This window comes from Thunnus maccoyii, chromosome 3 (assembly GCF_910596095.1).
Source record: "Thunnus maccoyii chromosome 3, fThuMac1.1, whole genome shotgun sequence".
Lineage (NCBI taxonomy): Eukaryota > Metazoa > Chordata > Actinopteri > Scombriformes > Scombridae > Thunnus > Thunnus maccoyii.
The window spans coordinates 37,026,502-37,054,008 of NC_056535.1; the positions used below are offsets into that span (position 1 = coordinate 37,026,502).

Here is a 27,507-nt window from a genome sequence, read left to right on the forward strand (position 1 = left end):
ATGTCATTAAAAGTAAACATATTATTATATATCATTTATTCACAGACAGATTCAGACTGAAAACATCTGAACATAAAGACAAAAAAATTCATTTCTACTTTTAGTTTTTCTTCCACAAAAAGTGTTAAATGACAAAAACAAGCTGGTGACATAAAACTATAACTGAAGGGTTGTTTGGCACTTATATGCATATATAATATATTATACAACTTATTTTGATATGATTCATATGTTATTAGCAAGTGTTTCCCAACATGTGGAACTTCTCCTTTAAACATGCTGAGGATGATGAAGATGAGGATGATGATGGGGGAGAAGAAGCCAATTTGGAAGAAAAGGATCATTCAGGGCCCCCCCCCCCCCCCCCCCCCCTCCCAATACTGGGGGGGCTGTGAGACACTGAGCGCCTTGTCACCATGTTGAAGCCTGATGAGTCTCCTAGCAACCAACACAAAGTCCATTCAGTCAGAGAGGACGCCGTCCAATCAGGAGGAGGAAGAGGAGGAGGGGGGAGGGGGGGGGGGGGGGGGGGAGGGGAAGGAAGAGGAGGGGGAAGGGGGAGGAGGAGGAGGAGGAAAAGGAGGAGGAGGAAGGGGGAAGAGGAGGAAGAGGAGGAGGAGGAGGAAGGGGGATCTTGAATTGAATTAGATACCGATAGTTACTGGTGTTACTGGTGTGTAATGGTGTTACCGGTGTTACTGGTGTATAATGGTGTTACTGGTGTTTACTGGAGTTCTGTGGTGAATCTTCATGTTTGTTTCACATGTGAACAAACTCATGAAAAACCTGAAAACTCAAAGCAGCTTTTGGATGTTTAACAGATCTGAAGGACAAACAGGTTTCACAACAACTGAACAAAACAAGTAAACAAATAAATAAAACTAAACAACACACTGATACATCTTCTTCTTCTTCTGCAGAAGGCGTACAGCATCAACACACTGATACATGTTATTCTTCTTCTTCTGCAGAAGGCGTACAGCATCGAAACACTGATACGTGTTCTTCTTCTTCTTCTGCAGAAGGCGTACAGCATCGAAACACTGATACGTGTTCTTCTTCTTCTTCTGCAGAAGGCGTACAGCATCGAAACACTGATACCTGTTCTTCTTCTTCTTCTGCAGAAGGCGTACAGCATCGACACACTGATACATCTTCTTCTTCTACTTCTGCAGAAGGTGTACAGCATCAACACACTGATACATGTTCTTCTTCTTCTTCTGCAGAAGGCGTACAGCATCAACACACTGATACATGTTCTTCTTCTTCTTCTGCAGAAGGCGTACAGCATCAACACACTGATACATGTTCTTCTTCTTCTTCTGCAGAAGGCGCACAGCATCAACCCACTGATAATGTTCTTCTTCTGCAGAAGGCGTACAGCATCAACACACTGATACATGTTCTTCTTCTTCTTCTGCAGAAGGCGTACAGCATCAACACACTGATACTTCTTCTTCTTCTGCAGAAGGCGTACAGCATCGACACACTGATACATCTTCTTCTTCTGCAGAAGGCGTACAGCATCGACACACTGATACGTGCTCTTCTTCTTCTTCTGCAGAAGGCGTACAGCATCGACACACTGATACGTGTTCTTCTTCTTCTTCTGCAGAAGGCGTACAGCATCGACACACTGATACGTGTTCTTCTTCTTCTTCTGCAGAAGGCGTACAGCATCGAAACACTGATACCTGTTCTTCTTCTTCTTCTGCAGAAGGCGTACAGCATCGACACACTGATACATCTTCTTCTTCTTCTTCTGCAGAAGGTGTACAGCATCAACACACTGATACATGTTCTTCTTCTTCTTCTGCAGAAGGCGTACAGCATCAACACACTGATACATCTTCTTCTTCTACTTCTGCAGAAGGTGTACAGCATCAACACACTGATACATGTTCTTCTTCTTCTTCTGCAGAAGGCGTACAGCATCAACACACTGATACATGTTCTTCTTCTTCTTCTGCAGAAGGCGTACAGCATCAACACACTGATACATGTTCTTCTTCTTCTTCTGCAGAAGGCGTACAGCATCAACACACTGATACATGTTCTTCTTCTTCTTCTGCAGAAGGTGTACAGCATCAACCCACTGATAATGTTCTTCTTCTGCAGAAGGCGTACAGCATCAACACACTGATACATGTTCTTCTTCTTCTTCTGCAGAAGGCGTACAGCATCAACACACTGATACTTCTTCTTCTGCAGAAGGCACACAGCATCAACACACTGATACGTGTTCTTCTTCTTCTTCTGCAGAAGGCGTACAGCATCAACACACTGATACTTCTTCTTCTGCAGAAGGCGTACAGCATCGACACACTGATACATCTTCTTCTTCTGCAGAAGGCGTACAGCATCAACACACTGATACATGTTATTCTTCTTCTTCTGCAGAAGGCGTACAGCATCGACACACTGATACGTGTTCTTCTTCTTCTTCTGCAGAAGGCGTACAGCATCGAAACACTGATACCTGTTCTTCTTCTTCTTCTGCAGAAGGCGTACAGCATCGACACACTGATACATGTTCTTCTTCTTCTTCTGCAGAAGGTGTACAGCATCAACACACTGATACATGTTCTTCTTCTTCTTCTGCAGAAGGCGTACAGCATCAACACACTGATACATCTTCTTCTTCTACTTCTGCAGAAGGTGTACAGCATCAACACACTGATACATGTTCTTCTTCTTCTTCTGCAGAAGGCGTACAGCATCAACACACTGATACATGTTCTTCTTCTTCTTCTGCAGAAGGCGTACAGCATCAACACACTGATACATGTTCTTCTTCTTCTTCTGCAGAAGGCGTACAGCATCAACACACTGATACATGTTCTTCTTCTTCTTCTGCAGAAGGTGTACAGCATCAACACACTGATACTTCTTCTTCTGCAGAAGGCGTACAGCATCAACACACTGATACATCTTCTTCTTCTGCAGAAGGCGTACAGCATCAACACACTGATACTTCTTCTTCTTCTGCAGAAGGCGTACAGCATCAACACACTGATACGTATTCTTCTTCTTCTGCAGAAGGCGTACAGCATCGACACACTGATACATCTTCTTCTGCAGAAGGCGCACAGCATCAACACACTGATACGTGTTCTTCTTCTTCTTCTGCAGAAGGCGTACAGCATCAACACACTGATACTTCTTCTTCTGCAGAAGGCGCACAGCATCAACACACTGATACATCTTCTTCTGCAGAAGGCGCACAGCATCAACACACTGATACGTGTTCTTCTGCAGAAGGCGCACAGCATCAACACACTGATACATCTTCTTCTGCAGAAGGCGCACAGCATCAACACACTGATACGTGTTCTTCTTCTTCTTCTGCAGAAGGCGTACAGCATCAACACACTGATACTTCTTCTTCTGCAGAAGGCACACAGCATCAACACACTGATACGTGTTCTTCTTCTTCTTCTGCAGAAGGCGTACAGCATCAACACACTGATACTTCTTCTTCTGCAGAAGGCGTACAGCATCGACACACTGATACATCTTCTTCTTCTGCAGAAGGCGTACAGCATCAACACACTGATACATGTTATTCTTCTTCTTCTGCAGAAGGCGTACAGCATCGACACACTGATACGTGTTCTTCTTCTTCTTCTGCAGAAGGCGTACAGCATCGAAACACTGATACCTGTTCTTCTTCTTCTTCTGCAGAAGGCGTACAGCATCGACACACTGATACATCTTCTTCTTCTTCTTCTGCAGAAGGTGTACAGCATCAACACACTGATACATGTTCTTCTTCTTCTTCTGCAGAAGGCGTACAGCATCAACACACTGATACATCTTCTTCTTCTACTTCTGCAGAAGGTGTACAGCATCAACACACTGATACATGTTCTTCTTCTTCTTCTGCAGAAGGCGTACAGCATCAACACACTGATACATGTTCTTCTTCTTCTTCTGCAGAAGGCGTACAGCATCAACACACTGATACATGTTCTTCTTCTTCTTCTGCAGAAGGCGTACAGCATCGACACACTGATACATGTTCTTCTTCTTCTTCTGCAGAAGGTGTACAGCATCAACCCACTGATAATGTTCTTCTTCTGCAGAAGGCGTACAGCATCAACACACTGATACTTCTTCTTCTTCTGCAGAAGGCGTACAGCATCAACACACTGATACATGTTCTTCTTCTTCTTCTGCAGAAGGTGTACAGCATCAACCCACTGATAATGTTCTTCTTCTGCAGAAGGCGTTGAGCATCAACACACTGATACATGTTCTTCTTCTTCTGCAGAAGGCGTACAGCATCAACCCACTGATAATGTTCTTCTTCTGCAGAAGGCGTACAGCATCAACACACTGATACATGTTCTTCCTCTTCTTCTGCAGGTGTACAGCATCAACACACTGATACATGTTCTTCTTCTTCTTCTGCAGAAGGCGTACAGCATCGACCGCGAGCCGCCACCCAAGCAGCAGTGTGTGAAGAATGGAAAGCATCCAAACGGCAGAGGTGAGTTTGTTGCTGGACCCTCATTGACCCCGACTGTACCTGGTAGCTCTCTACAGCTGAAATGATCACATGACTGATCAATGAGTTGATTGGCAGAAAATTAATTGGCAACCGTTTTGATAACTGATTAATTGTTTAAATTGTTTTTAAGCTTCTCACATGTGAGTATTTGTTAGTTTTCCAGTTTTCCATGAAAGTAAACTCACCATCTGCAGATGTTCACTTGGGCTTCAGGGAATAATGATCAGCATTTAATACACTGATCAATATATGGATTATTAAAGAAAATAATGACAGTCTTGTGATTGAGGTGGCAGTGGGTGGTGGTGCACCAGTGAATTATAGTGAAAGATGTTAATATTTAGGTATAATAGGTCATAGTTTATCTATAATATGTGCTGATATTTTATCCATTAAGATAAATGAGAAGACAAAACATCACCAACAGAGATTCTGCATCCAGCTGTTGGTCAACAAACATCTGCAAACATCTGCAAACACCTGCAAACATTAACTGCTGCTTAAACACGTCTGTTTCTACAAGTTCAGTAAATACAGTGATGAAGCTGCTGCATCATCAAAATACAACTTTACATCAGCTGTGAGCCACAAACACACACACACACACACACACACACACACACACACACACACAAACACACACACACACACAGTAACACACACACACAAACACACACACACACACAAACATAAGCAAACACACACACACACACAGTAACACACACAACGGCTTTATGTTTGTGTATTTACGTCAGTTGGGGTTCGGCGTCTTTGTTTCGAACAGTTCCGAACAGTTTCGAACAGTTTTTAACTATTTTGAACCATTTCGAACAGTTTTTAACTGTTTTGAACAGTTTTGAACCGTTTTGAACAGTTTTGAACAGTTTTTAACTATTTTGAACAGTTTTGAACAGTTTTGAGCAGTTTTGAAGAGTTTCGGACCGTTTTGAGCTATTTTGAACAGTTTTGAACTATTTTGAACAGTTTTGAACAGTTTTGAACTGTTTTTAACTATTTTGAACAGTTTCGAACAGTTTTTAACTGTTTTTAACTATTTTGAACCGTTTCGAACAGTTTTTAACAGTTTCGAACAGTTTTTAACTGTTTTGTACAGTGTTGAACAGTTTTGAACAGTTTTGAACAGTTTTTAACTATTTTGAACCGTTTTGAACAGTTTTGAGCAGTTTTGAAGAGTTTCGGACCGTTTTGAACTATTTTGAACAGTTTTGAACTGTTTTTAACTATTTTGAACAGTTTCGAACAGTTTTTAACTGTTTTTAACTATTTTGAACCGTTTCGAACAGTTTTTAACAGTTTCGAACAGTTTTTAACTGTTTTGTACAGTGTTGAACAGTTTTGAACCGTTTTGAACAGTTTTTAACTATTTTGAACCGTTTTGAACAGTTTTGAGCAGTTTTGAAGAGTTTCGGACCGTTTTGAACTATTTTGAACAGTTTTGAACAGTTTTTAACTGTTTTTAACTATTTTGAACAGTTTCGAACAGTTTTTAACTGTTTTTAACTGTTTTTAACTATTTTGAACCGTTTCAAACAGTTTTTAACAGTTTCGAACAGTTTTTAACTGTTTTGTACAGTGTTGAACAGTTTTGAACCGTTTTGAACCGTTTTGAACTGTTTCGGGCAGTTTTGAACAGTTTCGAGCAGTTTTTAACTATTTTGAACAGTTTTGAAACGTTTTGAACAGTTTCGAACCGTTTCAAACCGTTTTGAACAGTTTTTAACTATTTTGAACAGTTTTTAACTATTTTGAACAGTTTTGAACAGTTTGGAACTGTTTTGAACAGTTTTGAACCGTTTCAAATAGTTTCGAACTGTTTTGCTTCTGCCTGAACAAACATGATGTTCGGACACTTTGGTTCTGAAATATTTCAACCATCAGATGGATCATTCATGTTCCTCAGAAGATGAATCCTGACGCTGGTGATCTCTGACCTTCCCTCTAACCTAACCCTAACCCATGAGGTCGACTCTTTAGTTTTTTATTGGAATATCTCAACAACTATTTGATGGATTATCATGAAATTAGTTTCACACATTCTTGTTCCCCTCTGGATGAACTGTGATAACTTTGATCCTCTAACATTCATCTAGCGCCACCATCTGGTCTGATCCTGTAAAACTAAATATCATCAGTCTGAGCTGCACTTTGTGTTAACATGATGACCATGGTGAACATTATACCTGCTAAACATCAGCATGGTAACGCAGCTGCAGACTTTCATCATGAAGAGAAGTGAAGCTGAAGCAGTGTGGGAGAGAGAGAGGCAGTCATGTTGCTTTACAAAGAGGAGGAGGAGGAGGAGGAGGAGGAGGCAGGGAGACAATCAGAGGATCATGTGACTGCTGTTTTACACTCGGCTTGGTTCAGTCTGGAGGAGAACATGCAGACTCACACAGACTGAAGCACATGAGGAGCATCAGGACATGGATCAGAGGACGAGCAGAGAGGGGATGGTGAAGTCTGGTAAGAGACTCACTCTGATCTGCTTCCTCCTCAGGATTCAGACCTGCCGGCTAAATCTGATCTGAACATGACTGAACTTCATCCTAATGAGCTAAATAACGAGAGGGAGTCTTACAGATAAATGTTCTTCACACAAACTGACACAGGTTTAGTATTTGTGTGAGATTATTTCACTTGTTTTATTGCTGCTCTGGAAACAGGATGGAGTCATCTCTGTCCGTTAGCTGATTCAAAAAAAAATCTTTTAAGAAAATTGGATATTTAGGAGTAAATTGCTCATTAAAATGGATGTTATTTGCAGTTTTAAGGAGTTATTTCTTCATGTCAACACTTCAAATGTTATTTTGGGATATTAAAATGTTGCTGAATGACTCGTACAGCCTCTGTGATTTACAGTATATGTCATAAATAATTCACGTCTTGAGTCATGTGTTGGAGAGCAGATTGGTGCTGTTAATAAAGCAGCGTGAGGTTGGTGTGGACGAGGTGAGCGTAGGATGGAACTGACAGAGACGATGAAGTCAGTGTTGGCAGTGAAACTTGACTTGAGTGGGAGTTCTGATAAATTCTTACTGCTGTTCAGCTCATAAACTGAAAGCTTTCAGAGGTTTTGCCATCCGAATAATTAAAGATGTGTTTCGACCCTGCTGCTGTTAGAAGTGACTCACATCTTTAAAAGACGGATGTTACCAGGAAATTACTCTCACTGTTTTAACTCAGTTTAGTCTGGTATTATCTGGTGTTTCAGCCCCAGTTTGGTCCAGTATTCTCTAGTGTTTTTGTCCCGGTTTGGTCCAGTATTATCTGGTGTTTTTGTCCCGGTTTGGTCCAGTATTCTCTAGTGTTTTTGTCCCAGTTTGGTCCAGTATTATCTGGTGTTTTTGTCCCGGTTTGGTCCAGTATTACCTGGTGTTTTTGTCCCAGTTTGGTCCAGTATTCTCAGGTGTTTTTGTCCCAGTTTGGTCCAGTATTCTCTAGTGTTTTTGTCCCGGTTTGGTCCAGTATTATCTGGTGTTTTTGTCCCAGCTTGGTCCAGTATTCTCTGGTGTTTTTCTCCCAGTTTGGTCCAGTATTCTCTAGTGTTTTTGTCCCAGTTTGGTCCAGTATTATCTGGTGTTTTTGTCCCGGTTTGGTCCAGTATTACCTGGTGTTTTTGTCCCAGTTTGGTCCAGTATTCTCAGGTGTTTTTGTCCCAGTTTGGTCCAGTATTCTCTAGTGTTTTTGTCCCAGTTTGGTCCAGTATTATCTGGTGTTTTTGTCCCAGTTTGGTCCAGTATTCTCTGGTGTTTTTGTCCCGGTTTGGTCCAGTATTACCTGGTGTTTTTGTCCCGGTTTGGTCCAGTATTATCTGGTGTTTTTGTCCCGGTTTGGTCCAGTATTATCTGGTGTTTTTGTCCCGGTTTGGTCCAGTATTATCTGGTGTTTTTGTCCCAGTTTGGTCCTGGTCTGGTAGGGTCATATTATATTATATACAGATCTGTGTGTCAGTACATGCAGTATTAGTAGTGCAGTGGATCTAAGTGGACTCTGTAAAAATGAATGAACATACATCAGTTCAGCAGTGCGAGCTTCATATTTACTGTTTTGGGTGAGTTTCATGTCTTGTCTCATTGCAGCAGATCATGTTTATTATTTATTATTTTTCTGTCTCCATCCTGAACTAAGTGTGTGAATAACGTAGCAGATACAGTTTAGTCAGTATGAACAACCTGTGAGTTACTTTTTAACATATGAATGTTAAAGGTGATAAGTTTGAAAGTTTGTTGTAAAAAAACAGGATATCTGCACAGTTTGATCCATCAGACTAGTTTATCTTCTGCAACATGTCAGTATGTGAACTCTGTGTTTATATAAGAGGAGCCGCAGACTTTAACCTGCCGTTTGAACACTTATCACATCTGTTTGCTAACATGCTGCCTGAAAAATATTGATTAACCAAAGTGAGATCCTGCATCTCATCAGGCTTTATTATCAGAAGTCATAACAAAGGTTCTTGGTTTGATCTGATTCTGAACTTCAGTGTGTTTTTAATAATCAGGATGAATTAACAGAGAAAAGATCCTCTGACTTACTGGAACATTTCAGACCGTCTTCCTCTGCAGAAACGTCTCAGTTATCAGGCTGAAGCAGGAATACGGCTTCTAGTTGTAACAGATAACATGCACTCACAGAGACGTCGATAAACTACAGAGAGGCTTTAGTTTGCACGTCCTGTCTCAAATCAATACGAAACCACTGAATATGTCAAAGTCCAGCCAGACTTCCTGCAGCAGAAATCACCTGCTCCACACAGATCTGATGTTCTTCAGTGACGTTTAATGCTGAATATACACTAGAGGACTTCAGAAAAGACTAAAGTCTGACACCCTCTCACATCTAAAGGCAATCTGTCATAAGTCACTGAGCTTTAAGACTTTGTAAAGATTTGTAAGACTTCAACTAGATTCATTTAGAGATTATTTCCCATCCTGCTCCTGGTGGTGAAATTTACAAGAAGAAAAACTGTTGAACAACGGAGCAGAAACAGAAGCTGCTCTTGTGTGTGCAGTGGTTTGTTCTGAAAAACCAGCCAATTCATTTCATTCATTCAGTTATAACTGAACAACAATAACTGTGAAGAGAAACAACAGACACAACATGCTGATTGATCCTGTTATTAACTCATTTTTCTTTCTTACAAATAAAAATTTATTTGGGTTAACGTTTATTAGATATCAGCAAAGACAATCACATTTCAAAAGGTGTTGTCCTGTTATTGTATTTGTACAACTGTTTATACAGCTGCCCACAGAAACCACTTCAACCAGTTACTATCTGGACATCATTCAGCTGCTGGATGTTGGAGGATTTCTGTTTAAAAAATGCATGAAATACAGTAGAAACAGACAAACAAAGGCAGAAAGTCACAGGTTTAACTTCTCCAACTGGCCTGAAATCATGTGTGAAAAAGCAGTAAATACACAGCAGCTGACAGAGAGGAGGTCATATCATACAGAGACATATTCGCTTTCTCTGGGTGAATAAATGTTAATATGATTTATAAGAAAGGAAACTACAGGGCTGAGCTTTTAAGTTTAATAAAACCATCACATCAAGTTTCATTAGGAAAGTAGTTTAAAGGGCGACAATTTACTGCAGACTGTTAGAAACTGAATCCAATCAGCAGATAATTAGCCTGATCATCACATCATTTAGACTATAAACCATTAATTAAACCAATAACTAACAGCAGTCAGACAACCTCATCATGCTTTAGCAGTTAGCTGCTGTTTCTGTAGTGGTGACAAAACATTAAAAATGTAAATATTAGCAGTTTGAACTAAACTGAAGCTCCTGCTCTCTCCAGGAAAATATTACACCAAACTCCCTTTAAGAAATATGACATTAACAATTCTTCACGTGTCCACAAAAACAAGAAAACTCTAGAAACACAAGACAAAAGGCGTCATATGTCGACAGTCTTCTTGCCAATTCAGCATCAATATAATCAATAAAGATAAACTGTAACTTTCAGAACAAACTTTATATTTTACAGCCTCCGTCGGTTAGCGGCACCGTCAGTGGGAGCAGACTGCTGGTTGGAGGATCAGATACACGGCGAATTAAACACGACTCATAACGCTGTTAATTCACCGTCTGTCGTGTGTCGTGTACACCAAACGATGCCGATGATGGGAGCGCACTACGACTCCAGCAAAACTTCTCCTCATCATTTTATTCTGACGTTGGAAATGTTTCTGCAACGGTGAAACAGTTTGAGAAGTCGTTTGGTTTAAGTCACATGCTTCATGTACGTCATCGAGTCTGATGGAGTCGAGTCCGGTTGAATCTGGTTTAGTTGGATTCAGGTCGACTGGAGTCAAACGTGTGTCAGTCAGTCACCAACTGCTCTGATTAAAGCATCACACGGGTCAGAGTGCGAGGCTGTGGCTACTTCCTGTGGCTGTGGCTACTTCCTGAGGCTGTGGCTACTTCCTGTGGCTGTGGCTACTTCCTGTGGCTGTGGCTACTTCCTGAGGCTGTGGCTACTTCCTGTGGCTATGGCTACTTCCTGTGGTTGTGGCTACTTCCTGGTGCAGGAGATTCATATCGAACTCACCAAAGAATCGTTCATTCATTTTTTTAACTGCACTCCAACTAATTTTTCAACTTTTTGTAGTTGACACAAATACAGTCCCTGTCTCATTGTTTTACAGATATCAGTAAACTGATCTTCCCTGTTTTCATTTGTTTTTATTATTATTATTATTATTATTATTATTATTATTATTATGTGTGTTACTTTTTCTAAATGTTGGCAGATGAGTCTGCTTCATTGTGTCTGTTTTTATCACACTGCTTCAGTTTCTCATGTGGGACAATAAAGACTGAACTGCAGTAAGTGGTCTGAGTGTAAATCCCTGCAGGATCCAACATCTGCTGGAGATCCAGACACCAGGAGATGGAGGCTGATAATTCATGTGTTCAGCTGTCCCCGTGTCTCTGACTGAGATGGCCAAACATCAGAGCTCATTTCATTTTTCTGAAATATGAAGCTGGATGGTGGATGTGTTCTCTGGTTGCACTTGAGAAAGAGGTCATTGTGTGAACCGGCCGGTATGAAACTGGATCTCTGTCTCCCAGAATATCTGAGGAGGACTCGGATCAGATGCCCGATAATCTGTTCTTTCTTCTCTCAGACAAACAGGGACGATGGACAGAAACTCAGAGAGTAAACTGGTCTGAAGATCATCGAGACTGTAAAATCTGTCCACATGGACTGTGAGATATAAATTCAGCATCAAACACAATGGATTCAGTCAAATATTTAAATCAATACAAACATTCAGTGTTGCAAAGTAACTAAATACATTTACAACTTTGAGGCACTTGTACATTTTATGCTGCTTTATACTTTTACTTTCACAGCTGTAGCAACAAGTTACAGATTTTATATGCAAAGTTACTTTTTTAGGAAAACAGTCTTATAATGTTCTGAGTGTTTGTCTGTGCACATGTATCATGTTACATGTGTAGGAAGATATGGCTTATATATAATCTGTGGATGTACCTGTATGTGTCCTTGTTTTATCTCTTTAATATTTGATTATTATATTGGTTGATGTTTTTAGCACTGCTCTCTTGCAGTATTTATTTTATTGTCTTTATTCATTTGTCCTGTTTTTATTTCCATGTGAATCACTTTAAAAATCTGTCTGATGCATTGTGTTAATAATCCAATAATTTTTAGTTATAGTTTTATAGTTTTACACTTACAGAGGCCACGTTTCTGCAGAGGTACTTTTACTTTTGATACTCTAAGTACCAAATGCAACACCGTATTTTCATACTGCAGTATATCTACTTTTACTTAAGTATGTGATCTGCGTCCGTCCTCCACAGCTGAACAATCAACCAATTATAAAAAGTACAAAATTGATCATGTGTGAGTTTCAAAGACGACAAATAACAAAACATTGAAATGACAAATTAAAATGTTTGAAACTGTATAAACTCACCAGTAAACTTTGTAATGGAAATGTTTCATCAAACATGTGATTAAATAAATTAGACTTTTTATACGATATCCACAGATGATTCTCACTTCAAATTGTTACTATACGCTTCTTAAATCTGTGCATTGTTTCCATTTACATATATAATTATATAAATGTTGTAAAAAGTGTATCTTCAGCCGGCACCTTTTCAGTCTGTAGAAAAACTTTTCTGCTCAGTTGTTTTGTTTTCTGCTGTTCTAATACTTTGGGAATAATTGTTTGTTTGTTTCTTTGTTTGTTTTCTTCTATCCCAGATTGTTTGCGTGATTATTTACAGATTGAATGAACAGTAATGTACATATATACTGTTTACATGTATAATGTTATATGTACATGTTTCAGTATATCGAAGCAGATATCACTCCCTCCAGGATTTCACAGGTGTTTTGTGATTATTGCAGCCAAAAGTTTTTGATTTTGCAGCGGCTTTTCTCAAAAATTATGATAAAATTTGTTTCATGTCTCTTTTTGCAGCAAAATTTCAGGAAAAGGAAAATGTGATTTTTTTAATAGTCATATATAATCACTTCCTGCACGCTGTGATGACGTCAGTTACCATCACATCAAATGCTACAAATGGTCCAAATCACAAGTGTCTGTTTATTTGGACATTTCATGCAGAAAAGTTGCGGTAATTTAGTGAAACTGAAGCTCTCGTAGATACTGCAGAGATTTCTTGGATTTGCGTTAATTATTGTGATCGTAAAATCGCAGTTTCCTGGAGGGAGCGCTATATGATGAATGATGGATAAATATAATCATGAGAAGGTGAAGGAGAAGCTGGTGACTGATGTGAAGAATGTTGTGACTCTTTAGTCAAACTTATATAAGATGTTTTTATTTTTACTGACTCAGATCAGTTGTTGTTGAGATGTCTCACTCTGGACCAAAGTGTTGAACAGACTAACAGACAGACTAATGGACTGTTCTGGATTTACTCTGGATCACTTTCTGTGCATGGAGAGGGTTTCACCAACACCTGAACTGAATCTGACTTCAAGCGTGTAAATCTTCAGTAGATCAGATGATAGTTTCTTTGTTTGTTTTCTTTGTCTTCTTGTGATTTTTACTTTGTATAATACCCTGTCCTCTCTGTCTTCATGTCTCCAGCTTCAGCATATGCAGGCCTGCAGCAGCATCTGTCTGATGATGTCCACAGGAAGCCGTCTCCAGTGTCCAGCTACGTCCCCCAGCCCGACTACCTGGACAGAGACGAAGACGATGACCTCATTAAACCCAAAAAACTGGTCAATCCTGTCAAATCTTCAAAAAGCCACCAAGAGCTTCACCGAGAGCTGCTGAGCAGCTACAAACGGTAACAGGGAGTGTGAGAGTGTGAGTGTGGCTGTGAGGAAGTTTGAGCTTTACTTCATGAGCAAACAGTGATGCCCTGATATTTTATAAAGTAAAGATATTCTTTGTAAAAATGTCCTCATTTTATAAAAAAGTCCTCACTTTGCAAAAAAGTTCCTACTTTTTAAGAACGTCCCCACTTTGTAAAAAAGTCCTCATTTTATAAAAAAGTCCCCACTTTGTAAAAACATCCCTACTTTGTAAAAAAGTTCCCACCTTTTAAAAACGTCCTCACTTTGTAAAACAGTCCCCACTTTGCAAAAACAGTCCCCACTTTGTTAAACAGTCCCCACTTTGTAAAAAAGTTCCCACTTTTTAAAAATGTTCCCACTTTGTAAAAACTTCCCCACTTTGTAAAACAGTCCCCACTTTGTAAAAAACGTCCCCACTTTGTAAAACAGTCCCCACTTTGTAAAAAATGTCCCCACTTTGTAAAAATGTCCCCACTTTGTAAAAAAGTTCCCACTTTTTAAAAACATCCCCACTTTGTAAATACGTCCCCACTTTGTAAAAATGTCCCCACTTTGTAAAAACATCCCCACTTTGTAAAACAGTCCCCACTTTGTAAAAAAGCTCCCACTTTTTAAAAATGTCCCCACTTTGTAAAACTGTCCCCACTTTGTAAAAATGTCCCCACTTTGTAAAAACGTCCCCACTTTGTAAAACAGTCCCCACTTTGTAAAAAAGTTCCCACTTTGTAATAACGTCCCCACTTTGTAAAAAAAAAGTCCTCATTTTGTAAAAAAGTCTCCACTTTTTAAAAATCCTCCCACTTTGTAAAAACTTTCTCATTTTGTAAAAAAGTCCTAATTTTATAAAAAAAAGTCCCCACTTTTTAAAAACGTCCCCATTTGTAAAAACATCCCCACTTTGTAAAAAAGTTCCCACTTTATAAAAATGTCTGACTTTGTAGAAATGTTCTCATTTTATAAAAAAAAGTCCCCACTTTGTAAAAACATCCCTACTTTGTTAAACAGTCCCCACTTTGTAAAAAAGTTCCCACTTTTTAAAAATGTCCTCACTTTGTAAAACAGTCCCCACTTTGTAAAACAGTCCCCACTTTGTAAAAGCGTCCCCACTTTGTAAAAACGTCCCCACTTTGTAAAACAGTCCCCACTTTGTAAAACAGTCCCCACTTTGTAAAAAAGCTCCCACTTTGTAAAACAGTCCCCACTTTGTAAAAATGTCCCCACTTTGTAAAAAAGTTCCCACTTTTTAAAAACACCCCGCTTTGAAAAAAAGTCCCCACTTTGTAAAAATGTCCCCACTTTGTAAAAATGTCCCCACTTTGTAAAAAAGTCCCCACTTTGTAAAAATGTCCCCACCTTGTAAAAAAGTCCCCACTTTGTAAAAACATCCCCACTTTGTAAAAATGTCCCCACTTTGTAAAAATGTCCCCACTTTGTAAAAACATCCCCACTTTGTAAAAAAGTCCCCACTTTGTAAAAATGTCCCCACTTTGTAAAAACATCCCCACTTTGTAAAAACATCCCCACTTTGTAAAAAAGTCCCCACTTTGTAAAAATGTCCCCACTTTGTAAAAACGTCCCCACTTTGTAAAAACATCCCCACTTTGTAAAAATGTCCCCACTTTGTAAAAATGTCCCCACTTTGTAAAAACATCCCCACTTTGTAAAAATGTCCCCACTTTGTAAAAATGTCCCCACTTTGTAAAACAGTTCCCACTTTTTAAAAACGTCCCCACTTTTTAAAAACATCCCCACTTTGTAAAACAGTTCCCACTTTGTAAAACAGTCCCCACTTTGTAAAACAGTTCCCACTTTGTAAAACAGCCCCACTTTGTTAAACAGTCCCCACTTTGTAAAAGCGTCCCCACTTTGTAAAAATGTCCCCACTTTGTAAAAACATCCCCACTTTGTAAAAATGTCCCCACTTTGTAAAACAGTTCCCACTTTGTAAAACAGTCCCCACTTTGTAAAAGCGTCCCCACTTTGTAAAAATGTCCCCACTTTGTAAAAACATCCCCACTTTTTAAAAACATCCCCACTTTGTAAAACAGTTCCCACTTTGTAAAACAGTCCCCACTTTGTAAAACAGTTCCCACTTTGTAAAACAGCCCCACTTTGTTAAACAGTCCCCACTTTGTAAAAGCGTCCCCACTTTGTAAAAACGTCCCCACTTTGTTAAACAGTCCCCACTTTGTAAAAGCGTCCCCACTTTGTAAAAATGTCCCCACTTTGTAAAAACATCCCCACTTTGTAAAAATGTCCCCACTTTGTAAAACAGTTCCCACTTTGTAAAACAGTCCCCACTTTGTAAAAGCGTCCCCACTTTGTAAAAATGTCCCCACTTTGTAAAAACATCCCCACTATTTAAAAACATCCCCACTTTGTAAAACAGTTCCCACTTTGTAAAACAGTCCCCACTTTGTAAAACAGTTCCCACTTTGTAAAACAGCCCCACTTTGTTAAACAGTCCCCACTTTGTAAAAGCGTCCCCACTTTGTAAAAACGTCCCCACTTTGTAAAACAGTCCCCACTTTGTAAAACAGTTCCCACTTTTTAAAAACGTCCCCACTTTTTAAAAACATCCCCACTTTGTAAAAGAGTTCCCACTTTGTAAAACAGTCCCCACTTTGTAAAAAAGTTCCCACTTTTTAAAAATGTCCCCACTTTGTAAAACAGTTCCCACTTTTTAAAAACGTCCCCACTTTTTAAAAACATCCCCACTTTGTAAAACAGTTCCCACTTTGTAAAACAGTTCCCACTTTGTAAAACAGTCCCACTTTGTAAAACAGTCCCCACTTTGTAAAAAAGTTCCCACTTTTTAAAAATGTCCCCACTTTGTAAAAACATCCCCACTTTGTAAAAATGTCCCCACTTTGTAAAAAAGTTCCCACTTTGTAAAACAGTCCCCACTTTGTAAAAAAGTTCCCACTTTGTAAAAACATCCCCACTTTGTAAAAAAGTCCCCACTTTGTAAAAATGTCCCCACTTTGTAAAAAAGTTCCCACTTTGTAAAAACATCCCCACTTTGTATAAATGTCCCCACTTTGTAAAACAGTCCCCACTTTGTAAAAAAGTTCCCACTTTTTAAAAATGTCCCCACTTTGTAAAACAGTCCCCACTTTGTAAAACAGTTCCCACTTTGTAAAACAGTCCCCACTTTGTAAAAAAGTCCCCACTTTTTAAAAATGTTCCCACTTTGTAAAAACATCCCCACTTTGTAAAACAGTTCCCACTTTGTAAAACAGTCCCCACTTTGTAAAACAGTCCCCACTTTGTAAAACGTCCCCACTTTGTAAAACAGTCCCCACTTTGTAAAAATGTCCCCACTTTGTGAAAAAGACATTTTGGAAAGTGAGACAGTTTTGGATAAACTCTCGCTGCCTCTGCATTATGTGTTGATGCAGCTTCTGATGGGAATATGTTGTCATCACGTGCTGACCAATCAGACAGCAGTATTTTCTGTCCTTCTGGTTTTTAATTCTGCTGTCCTCTCTGCGTCCGTTTCTTCTGTGTCGACCATCGAGTTCAGATTGTGTGAAGTTTGTGAAGAAGAGAGCGGATGCTGCTAGGCAACAGGTCTGCACCGCTGAGGATGCTGGGAAAGTTTTCACATCGCCTCTCTCTCTCTTTCTCACCGAGGACAAAGCGAGGTCGACTTTTTCTCTTCAGTTTTAGGAGGAAAACTGGAGGACGGCCAGAGAGACACGAATAAAACAGTGTCAGAGACAGAAACGCCTTCAGATAAAAGAGGCTGTTCAGCAGAAAGTTGTGAAAGAAGCTGAAACAGATTCGATTTGTCACATTCAGCTATTTTCTCTTCAGTTTGAACAAACAGCAGTAAACAGTCTGACGTTTGTTTGACCTGAGAATTATAATGAATTTACCATTTAAACATGATACTGATAACAACTAAACCTTTTATTTTACAGGTCATTTTTGCTATGATCATTTTCTGGAAGTTTTATATAATTTGTTGTCAATTTTCAGGACATTTTGCAAAGATTTTGGTACAAATTATAAGGAAAATAGAATCTATCAACAATTAAGGTAGCACATTATTTTATGGATTCCTTACTTTCCTATTAATGAAGTTTCCTGAAAGTGGCTTCTGTTCAGTCTGATGATGTTCATTTGAAAGCTTTGATCATAAAGGAGAAATGTGCTCATTACAAAGTTTTTAAGAGACAATCAAATATGCTAATATGGAGTCTGAAACACAAAACTACCCACTGAAAACTGAGTATTTTGTGTCAAGAGTCCAATTTATTAAAATCTGTGTAAACTGAAAACCTAAATATTTCTATCAAACTGCACCAAACTTTCTGTAAAATGTCCTAGAAATGAACCATCAGATACCAGGAAATCACAGAAAAAACAAGAATTTGGTATAAAATGAAGGAACCTGTAAATTAAAACGTTACCAAATGAAATATAGAACTAAAATACACTTAATACTAAATATATTTTCTGTTTTTGTTCCACATTATATTCATGTGTGCTGTTTTGTTTTGATTCTTTACATCAGATTTTAAAATTCAAAATTAAACACAGACCTGTTTGACTTCATCATATTTTAAATGAAACTGCCTGCAGTGGTTTTAAGTTTTAAGAAATATACACAATAGTTCATCACAATTATACAACTATAATTAGTGTGGTTTATTTTATTAGTAGTGCAGAAGACGCACAATAATTAATTAAAATAAATATACACATATGCAGCACATACAATACAAACATATTATACAAATACTTTATATGTTGCAAGAAGACTGACAGGACAGAATCGCTTCATCTGGACTCATTTAAATAAAAATTAGATGTTTTAATTGAGTCAAATGAACTGCTGCTGTATAACAACAACAACAACAACAATAATAATAACAATAATAATAAACTTTATCTATACTGCACTTTTCAAAACAAGGTTACAAAGTGCTTTACATGGTTAAGACATTTCAGTTCTACAGTTTACAGGAAAATCATATATTAAAATAAAATAAAATACTCTTAGTATAAGATTATAACAACAGTAGTGATCAAACAGATAAGACATGTTGGAAACAGTGTGTTAAATAAAGACCTTATGAAAATAAATATATTTTTAAACATTTTGAGATGTCAGTGATTCTGGAAATGAATTATACAATAACTGCGTGCACTAAAAACATCTTCTTCTTCTTCTTCTTCTTCTTCTTCTCTGTGCAGTTTGTTCTCAGAGTTTCGCCTTAAATCTCAGTTTAACACCCGGACGTACCTGCAGGATTTATGACATCACAACTAGTTTGGAGCCAATCGTGGTCCAGTATGCAGCTGACACGTGTGTGTGATGTGGAAACTTGACACCTGCAGAGTAAAAACGCTGAGATGAACTTTACAGTAAAGGAGGAAACATCTGGTCTCCAGCAGGAAAACTTTAGAAACCAACAATATTTACACATTCACAGATTCCGGATTTTTACATGAAGGAGGAGATGATGGTTTACTGAAATAATAAAATACATTGATAGATTACTTTATTGATCCCAAAGGATCAGAAGCAGCCTCTTGTCATAAATCTGAGTACAAACACAGTGAAGTAGGTAAAAAAAACAAATACAATTAAATGATAAGATATATACAATAACTAAAAAGACTCAAATATACAAATATATGAAAAATAAATAAAGTTAAAAAAATAGATATTACAGATACAACTGAGTTAAAAATCAGATACATTATCATTGAAAGCAGATTATTTTAATGTTTAATGTTTGTACCAGAGTTAGCTTACGGCTAACATCTGCAGTCCTTCAACAGGTCACAGTTAAAACATAAAGCAGCACAATAACAAACAGTACATGTGTCCTACTGTAAAACATTTCTGTTAAAGACAAACAGCTGACAGTGATGTGGTGATAACGGACCGCCCCCTGCTGGAGGAAACACAGACTACAACACAACTTCAACCAATAACACATTGCCCTTTCTCTGCATGTGTGCTGCATGTTGTGTGTGTGTGTGTGTTCAGGGCTGGCGTCAGCGTGGAGACGAAGCCGGAGCTGCAGAGAGTTCTGGAGTCCAGGAAGAGAGATCAGCTGATCAAACAGAGGAAGAAGGAGGACGAAGCTCGCAGGAAGATTTCACCGCTAGAGGCTGAACTGAGGAAGAGACACCAGAAGCTGGAGGAGGTAACACACATACACACACACACACACACACACACACACACACACACACACACACACACACACACACACACACAGAGACACACACACACACACACACACACACACACACAGACACACACACACACACACACACACACACACACACACACACACACACACACACACTCACACACACACTTACATTCATTTCCTGGAGACTTACTCTAACCTTAATATAAACCTAAACTAACCTTAACTTTAATCCAAGTTTATGTTAAGGGGACTTGCTTTCTGTCCCCAAAAGATTTATGTCCCCACAACGTGAGGAATACCTGGACCACACACACACACACATGTGTGTGTATTTTCATTGACAGTAATGATAAACGTTGTTGGGTTTGTGTTGCAGCTGGAGAAGCAGCACGAGCTGCAGCAGGAGGAAAACCTGAAAGCGCCGGAGTTTGTCAAAGTGAAGGAGAATCTGAGACGGACGTCGTTTCAAAGTAAAGACGAAAAAGAGGTGTAGAGACAGAGCTGCTGACACTGAGGACACGCTGAGGACATGCTGAGGACATGCTGAGGACATGCTGAGGAGGACACGCTGAGGACATGCTGAGGAGGACACGTTGAGGACATGCTGAGGACATGCTGAGGACATGCTGAGGAGGACATGCTGAGGACACGCTGAGGACATGCTGAGGAGGACACGTTGAGGACATGCTGAGGACATGCTGAGGAGGACATGCTGAGGACATGCTGAGGAGGACATGCTGAGGAGGACACGCTGAGGAGGACATGCTGAGGAGGACACGCTGAGGACATGCTGAGGAGGACATGCTGAGGACACGCTGAGGAGGACACGTTGAGGACACGCTGAGGAGGACACGCTGAGGACATGCTGAGGACATGCTGAGGAGGACATGCTGAGGACATGCTGAGGACATGCTGAGGACATGCTGAGGAGGACACGCTGAGGACACGCTGAGGACACGCTGAGGAGGACATGCTGAGGAGGACATGCTGAGGAGGACACGCTGAGGACATGCTTAGGAGGACATGCTGAGGACATGCTGAGGAGGACATGCTGAGGACACGCTGAGGACATGCTGAGGAGGACATGCTGAAGACATGCTGAGGAGGACAGGCTGAGGACAGGCTGAGGAGGACACACTGAGGACACGCTGAGGACACGCTGAGGACACGCTGAGGACACACTGAGGAGGACACACTGAGGACACGCTGAGGAGGACATGCTGAGGACACGCTGAGGACATGCTGAGGACACGCTGAGGAGGACATGCTGAGGACACGCTGAGGACATGCTGAGGACACGCTGAGGACATGCTGAGGAGGACATGCTGAGGACATGCTGAGGACAAGCTGACGACAAGCTGAGGACATGCTGAGGACACGCTGAGGAGGACATGCTGAGGAGGACATGCTGAGGACATGCTGAGGAGGACATGCTGAGGAGGACACGCTGAGGACATGCTGAGGAGGACATGCTGAGGACATGCTGAGGAGGACATGCTGAGGACATGCTGAGGACATGCTGAGGAGGACATGCTGAGGACATGCTGAGGACATGCTGAGGAGGACATGCTGAGGACATGCTGAGGAGGACATGCTGAGGAGGACACGCTGAGGACATGCTGAGGAGGACATGCTGAGGAGGACACGCTGAGGACATGCTGAGGAGGACACGCTGAGGAGGACAGGCTGAGGACACGCTAAGGACATGCTGAGGAGGACACGCTGAGGACACGCTGAGGAGGACACGCTGAGGAGGACAGGCTGAGGACACGCTAAGGACATGCTGAGGACACGCTGAGGACACACTGAGGAGGACACGCTGAGGACATACTGAGGAGGACACGCTGAGGACACGCTGAGGAGGACATGCTGAGGAGGACACGCTGAGGACACGCTGAGGACACGCTGAGGAGGACATAAGAAGTCATAATTAAGAGAAAAGGGCTCATTATTATGAAATACGTATGTAAACATTTTATTTATGATTATGATTTATGCTGTTTATTTACAAAACACAGAAGTCCTAATCATGAGAAAATAAATAATTACAAGAAAATATTTAATCTCATGAGTTACGAGATTTTGTTCTCTTTATTACAAAATGCTGAGTCATAATTACAAGAAATTTGTGTTAAATTACAATATTCTGAAGTAAAAATTATGAGAAAATATATCATATTTATCTACAATAATCAAGATTCACATCTTGTTACATAATTACAAATATAAGATTTGTCCTTGTAATTATGAGATTCTGAGTCATGATTACAATAAACAGAAGTCATAATTAAGACATTATTTTTATTAAAAGATGAACTACCTGTCATTTTAAAAGAAACAAATCAAAATTACAATAAAAGATCTCATAATTATGAGCTACAATGGGCTACAATAAAAATGCAGAACAGAAGTTATGCACTGATGTCCTTGTTGTGTATGTGTTGTGTTGCATACGTTGGATTTTGAGATTCATATTTTGTTCTTACAATATGCAAGATTTATTTTTGTTATCATGGGCTGCAAAGTCATAATTATAAGAAAAGATCTCACAACCATGATCAGACTGGTGTCTTGTATGAAGACTGGCAGCACAATGCCTCACTACAGGGAAAAAGAGAAATTTTCTCTTGTAATTACACTGTAAAAAATATAAAAGATGGTTTTATTCCAGCAGATGGAGCACCAGTAAAATACAGGAAAATACAGTAAATTCCATAATTAACATACAGTTTGTCACTTTCATTTTACATGAAATCTTGCATATAATCTGGCTTTTTAATGACAAATAAGGGTATTTCCAACTTTAAAAACAATTTTTATACAAATTTCCAATAAAAATGTACTGACAGTGCTATTATAGAAATAATCAGGTGTAAAATGACTCCTTGTAAAAGGTCACGTTTCTTTTATAATTATATATACAAATACACACATTTTAAGTCTTTTTTTTGTGAAAAAAGCTACTTTTTCTTTTTTAATGGAAATTTTATGGCAATTAACAGTTATCCATTTTACATGTTATTTTACAGTAGACATGTAAATTGACAGTATATTTTTGTAATTTTATTGACATTTTCATGTATTTTTGAAATACAGGAAAAATATGTTAGAGACAAAAGACACAGTGTGTGCTTGTTGTAATTACAAAGTTTGTATCTCATAATTACAAAAAACATATCTTGTATTTTGTAATTACTGTAATTTTGTGTCATGTAATTAGTCATGTAATTACAAGAATGCATTGAGTGTAAATGTATTTTAATGGTCAGGAATCAGACCTGAGAGACTTTTGTCGACTGTACTTCCTCTGAAATGTCTGGCTGAAGACGGACGGACATCATGAAACTCGTTTACAATGAAGAGATAAAAACAAACATCTCCTCTGTGTGTCTGCAGGAGATTCTTCAGGAAAAAAAGGACTTTTTAGTATCAGCTGCACTTTAACATGTGAGAAAAAAATGTATCTTTAACATCTGTATTCTGTTGTAGACGGTCCTATTCATGTTCATAAATACAGAAGTCATAATAACAAGAAAATATACGATATATGTGTCTTGTAAGTATGAGATACAAAATTGTGTTGTAATTACAAGATGCTAATTATGTTAAACTTTCAGAAATCATAATGATGAAAAAATTACCAAATTCATATTTTGAGATGCTTTTCTTTATAATTACAATGTGCTAAATTTTACTTATCTATATATGGAAGTCATAATTATATGAAAAGATCTCATACTGATGCAATTCATATCACATTATTACAAGAAACTGGATTTTTAAAATGAAAATAACTGTATATATAATGATGATGTACACAAATACTATTTTTTATTTTTCATATTATATTTTTATTGTAATTATGTCATAATTACAAGAAAACATGTTATAATCAGATTTTTTGTTGTAATTATGAGACACTAAGTATGATTATGATATAAAGAGTCATTAGGAGGTAAAATTTCAGCTGCATTTTAACGTGAGAAAAGAAATTTAATATAATTTGTCTCTAACACTGAAGATGACAATAACAGATCAATACTAAAAGAGATGCTGTGTATTTGGAACAAAAAGAAAAGAAAGTATAAAGCCAAACAGAATCTTCTTACAGTGGAAATGAGGCCTTTTCTGTTAATATAATGCTGTTTTTAATTTTCATCACACAGATCACATTCAACTGTGATTTAATCAAGTCAGAATGTTTTATTGCTGAATCACAATCAGTTTTATCATAAAGCACTTTAGTCTGTATAAACGAAGATTAAAACCTAGAACTGGCTTTTAAAATGATGATTGTTCAGATGTGTTTGTTGACATGAAGACAAATTAAAGGACTAATTCTGCTGTTGTGTTGCTTTATTATCTTCACTGTGTAAATATCCTGTAATACAAAGACTTCATGAACCTCCAGACATTTTATCTCATTAATTTGTTCACATGATAATGCATGTAAATAATAAAGAAAACATAAGTACTATTCTATATAAACATAAGTACAATTCAAATAAAATTATAAAAAAAAACAATCAACCCAGTCTCACCCAATCGGTGTACAAATAACACGAGTTAAAACATGAGCAGAGTGTACGCCAGGTTTAGGGTCAATGATGGGAAGGATTGGCGTTTACACTGCAAGCAATAAAGTTGTGTTGTTTGTATTCAGATTGAAGAAAACAGGCTGAAAACAATATACAGCGGAAACGTTTATAATGACAGTTTACTGTTTATACTTGTAAACAGTACAAACTTGATCACTATAAACAGATGATGATTATAACTGATTTTTTTTTCTTTTTCTTTATTTCTTATGCAGATAACCATCTAATTGACATTTGTATATTTATTACATGGATATTTACTGAATTTTATTTACTGTTTCACAATACAGAACAGCTGTTTAAACGCTTGTGGTTTCACTGCTGCATCTCGTTGGCTCGTTTTTTTGGCAGTTTGTCATAAACTTCATTGAGAGACTTTTCTTCTTCCTGTCATGATTTCACTGTGCACACAGCAACAGCCTCGGGTTGTGCGTTTAGGTCGCGGGGGTTGGGGCTGCAGGGGCCCCAGGGCGGCCGCAGCAAGGAAGTTAACCAGACGTAACGGTGCGGTGGCCAATCACAGCCGGCGATCAGACTGATTAGAGCTGTAACTCTGCCATGAGGGAGGACGAAAACATTACTAGGAAGAGGGGAGGACATTCATCTTCATTTGATAACGTTTAAAAGTAAAGTAAGGCTTTGCTGACAGCTTCAGAGAAACGGTGGTAGTGAGAAGAGGAAGAAAACGGTATTTTCAGATGGTTTCAGATGGTTACAAATAAACACAATAACCCTGCAGAGCTGCTGCAACACCTGATAAACACACATCATACATGTATCATGGGAGAATTACTGTAGTTTTAAAAACATTTCCATATGTTGTTATGTATGAAAAGACCCAAAATGAACACTGTAAGTGGACTATTTGATCACTATAAGCAAATTATTTAAACAGCATTTGCACAGGAATGATTCTGTCCCGAGCTGTTTGATAAGCGATTGATCATTGTAACTGTGATCACTATAAGCAGTTTCCATTGTATACAGAAAAAAGAATATATAAAAAGGAAAATAAAGTATTATAAAGTATACTATGCTAACTGTTTACAGAATCTTAATGCATTTAAAATAAAATACTTAATTCAAGGAAAATTAAAGTATTAAAGTGTCACAAAAACAAAAAAAAACAACTTAACAAACCTTAAAAATAGAAAACATACAAAATGAATCATGAAATTAACTAAAAGAAAAGGTACAAAATGTCAGACACACCAACATAAACAGTCACTATAAAGTGTACTGAGTCAAAAATAATCACAAAAAATTGAGGAGACAAAGAAAGTTGTAGTATATAAAAAAAATTTAAATAATTAAAAAAGTAGTTTCACATAATTTTCCAAAGCTAACTTTTAAAAATCTACATCTATGTTTATAGCATTGACCCAATAAATAATTTAACTTATTTGATTCATGTGTTGCATCTCACAGTCTGTATATAATATGATGAGCAGCTGTAACATACAAGAAAATGAATACAATAAAACACATATTTGATTAAATGAATTTAAAAAAAAGCAGTATAGAGTACAAAAGTATACATATAGTATAAGATGAGAACAAATAAACTTTATTGAGCCAGAGCAGGAAAATTAAAGTGTTGAAGTGTCGCAACAGCCTAAAAATGTTTTTAAAAAGTGACTTTACAAACTATCATAGACTGTAAAAGAAATAATGGAGGGAGCCACCGTGAACTCACCAATTAGTTTGCAGACTCGTGTTTTAAAGTCTTGAGTTCGGCATTTTGACCTTCGCCATCTTGGTTTTTTGGAGCCAGAAGTGATGAGAAGTGACGTGGAGGAGCTCCTCACATCAGGCAGCGCCGTGGCAGCGACTCGTCAATCACAACGTTGCCTCGTCCTAAAGCATACGCTGCTTTATCGTCTATTTTACTCTAAATGGGACCATAAATTACAAAATGAACATCATGATGTATTGAAGAAGACTTGAAACTAGTGACTGAGATCATAAACTCATTAGGAAAGTGTTTACTGAGGTAATACATCCAGTGAGCAGTAGGGCCATTTTCTCAGTATTTGCACAATTTATACATTTTTTAAAAGTTGTAAATAATTTTCAGAACTTTAAAAATTGACAGTCATGACTTTCTGTAAACAGAACCACGTTCCCACTCATGCTCAGTGGAGTCAGAATTACACAGAACTACTCTCCTGAGAATGAAAATGAGACTTCAGGGTCTGTTGATGTGAAGTCTGCGGTTCTTCACCAGCTTGTTGTGCTACAACGTGACCAAACTCTTCATGATGAAGGAACATGTGACCCAGCGCAGCGGTGTGACTCACTGACGTGTTGGTGACAGCAGCAGGAAAAAACTCCCCTTTAACGGGAAGAAACCTCGAGCAGAGCCGGACTCTAGGTGGACGCCATCTGCCTCGATCGGTTGGGTTGAGAGAGAAAGAAATACAGCCTCTGACGCCGTCTGCAGTTCTCTCTATACATCCATGTAGACTATGGATGTATTATAAGAGCTGGATACTGGAGTGAAACTGGTGCCTATTCAGTATATTATATATTCAGTATATACAGATGAAAGTATTGGTTCCCTTCCACCTCTTTTTAAAAAAACTAAATTTTCTCTGTATTAAGTTGAAACTGACAGAAATATCTGGGATCCATCGTTCTTTATTTCACATTGACTATAACTGAAACTTTGCTTTTGATTTACAACTTAATATATTATTTAATACAAAATGGCCAAAAATATTGGTCCCCTAAACTTAATATTTAGTAGCTCAGCCTTTACAGTCAAGCTAGTTCAGACTCTTCTTCACTGGTAGTTCAGACTCTTCTTCACTGGTTGTTCAGCCTCTTCTTCACTGGTAGTTCAGCCTCTTCTTCACTGGTAGTTCAGAC

At 38.5% G+C, this 27,507-nt stretch overlaps 1 protein-coding gene across 1 annotated transcript; it reads left to right on the forward strand.

Moving 5' to 3' along the window:
- The first annotated feature begins 4,392 nt into the window (after positions 1-4,392).
- On the forward strand, positions 4,393-20,749 carry si:ch211-236d3.4 (protein FAM107B). Its single transcript, XM_042406760.1, has 5 exons — positions 4,393-4,492; positions 6,742-6,997; positions 13,645-13,849; positions 19,867-20,026; positions 20,415-20,749. The coding sequence occupies exons 2-5, from the start codon at positions 6,958-6,960 to the stop codon at positions 20,529-20,531; spliced, it is 522 nt and encodes a 173-aa protein (XP_042262694.1). The 5' UTR covers positions 4,393-4,492; positions 6,742-6,957; the 3' UTR covers positions 20,532-20,749.
- Positions 20,750-27,507: the final 6,758 nt, after the last annotated feature.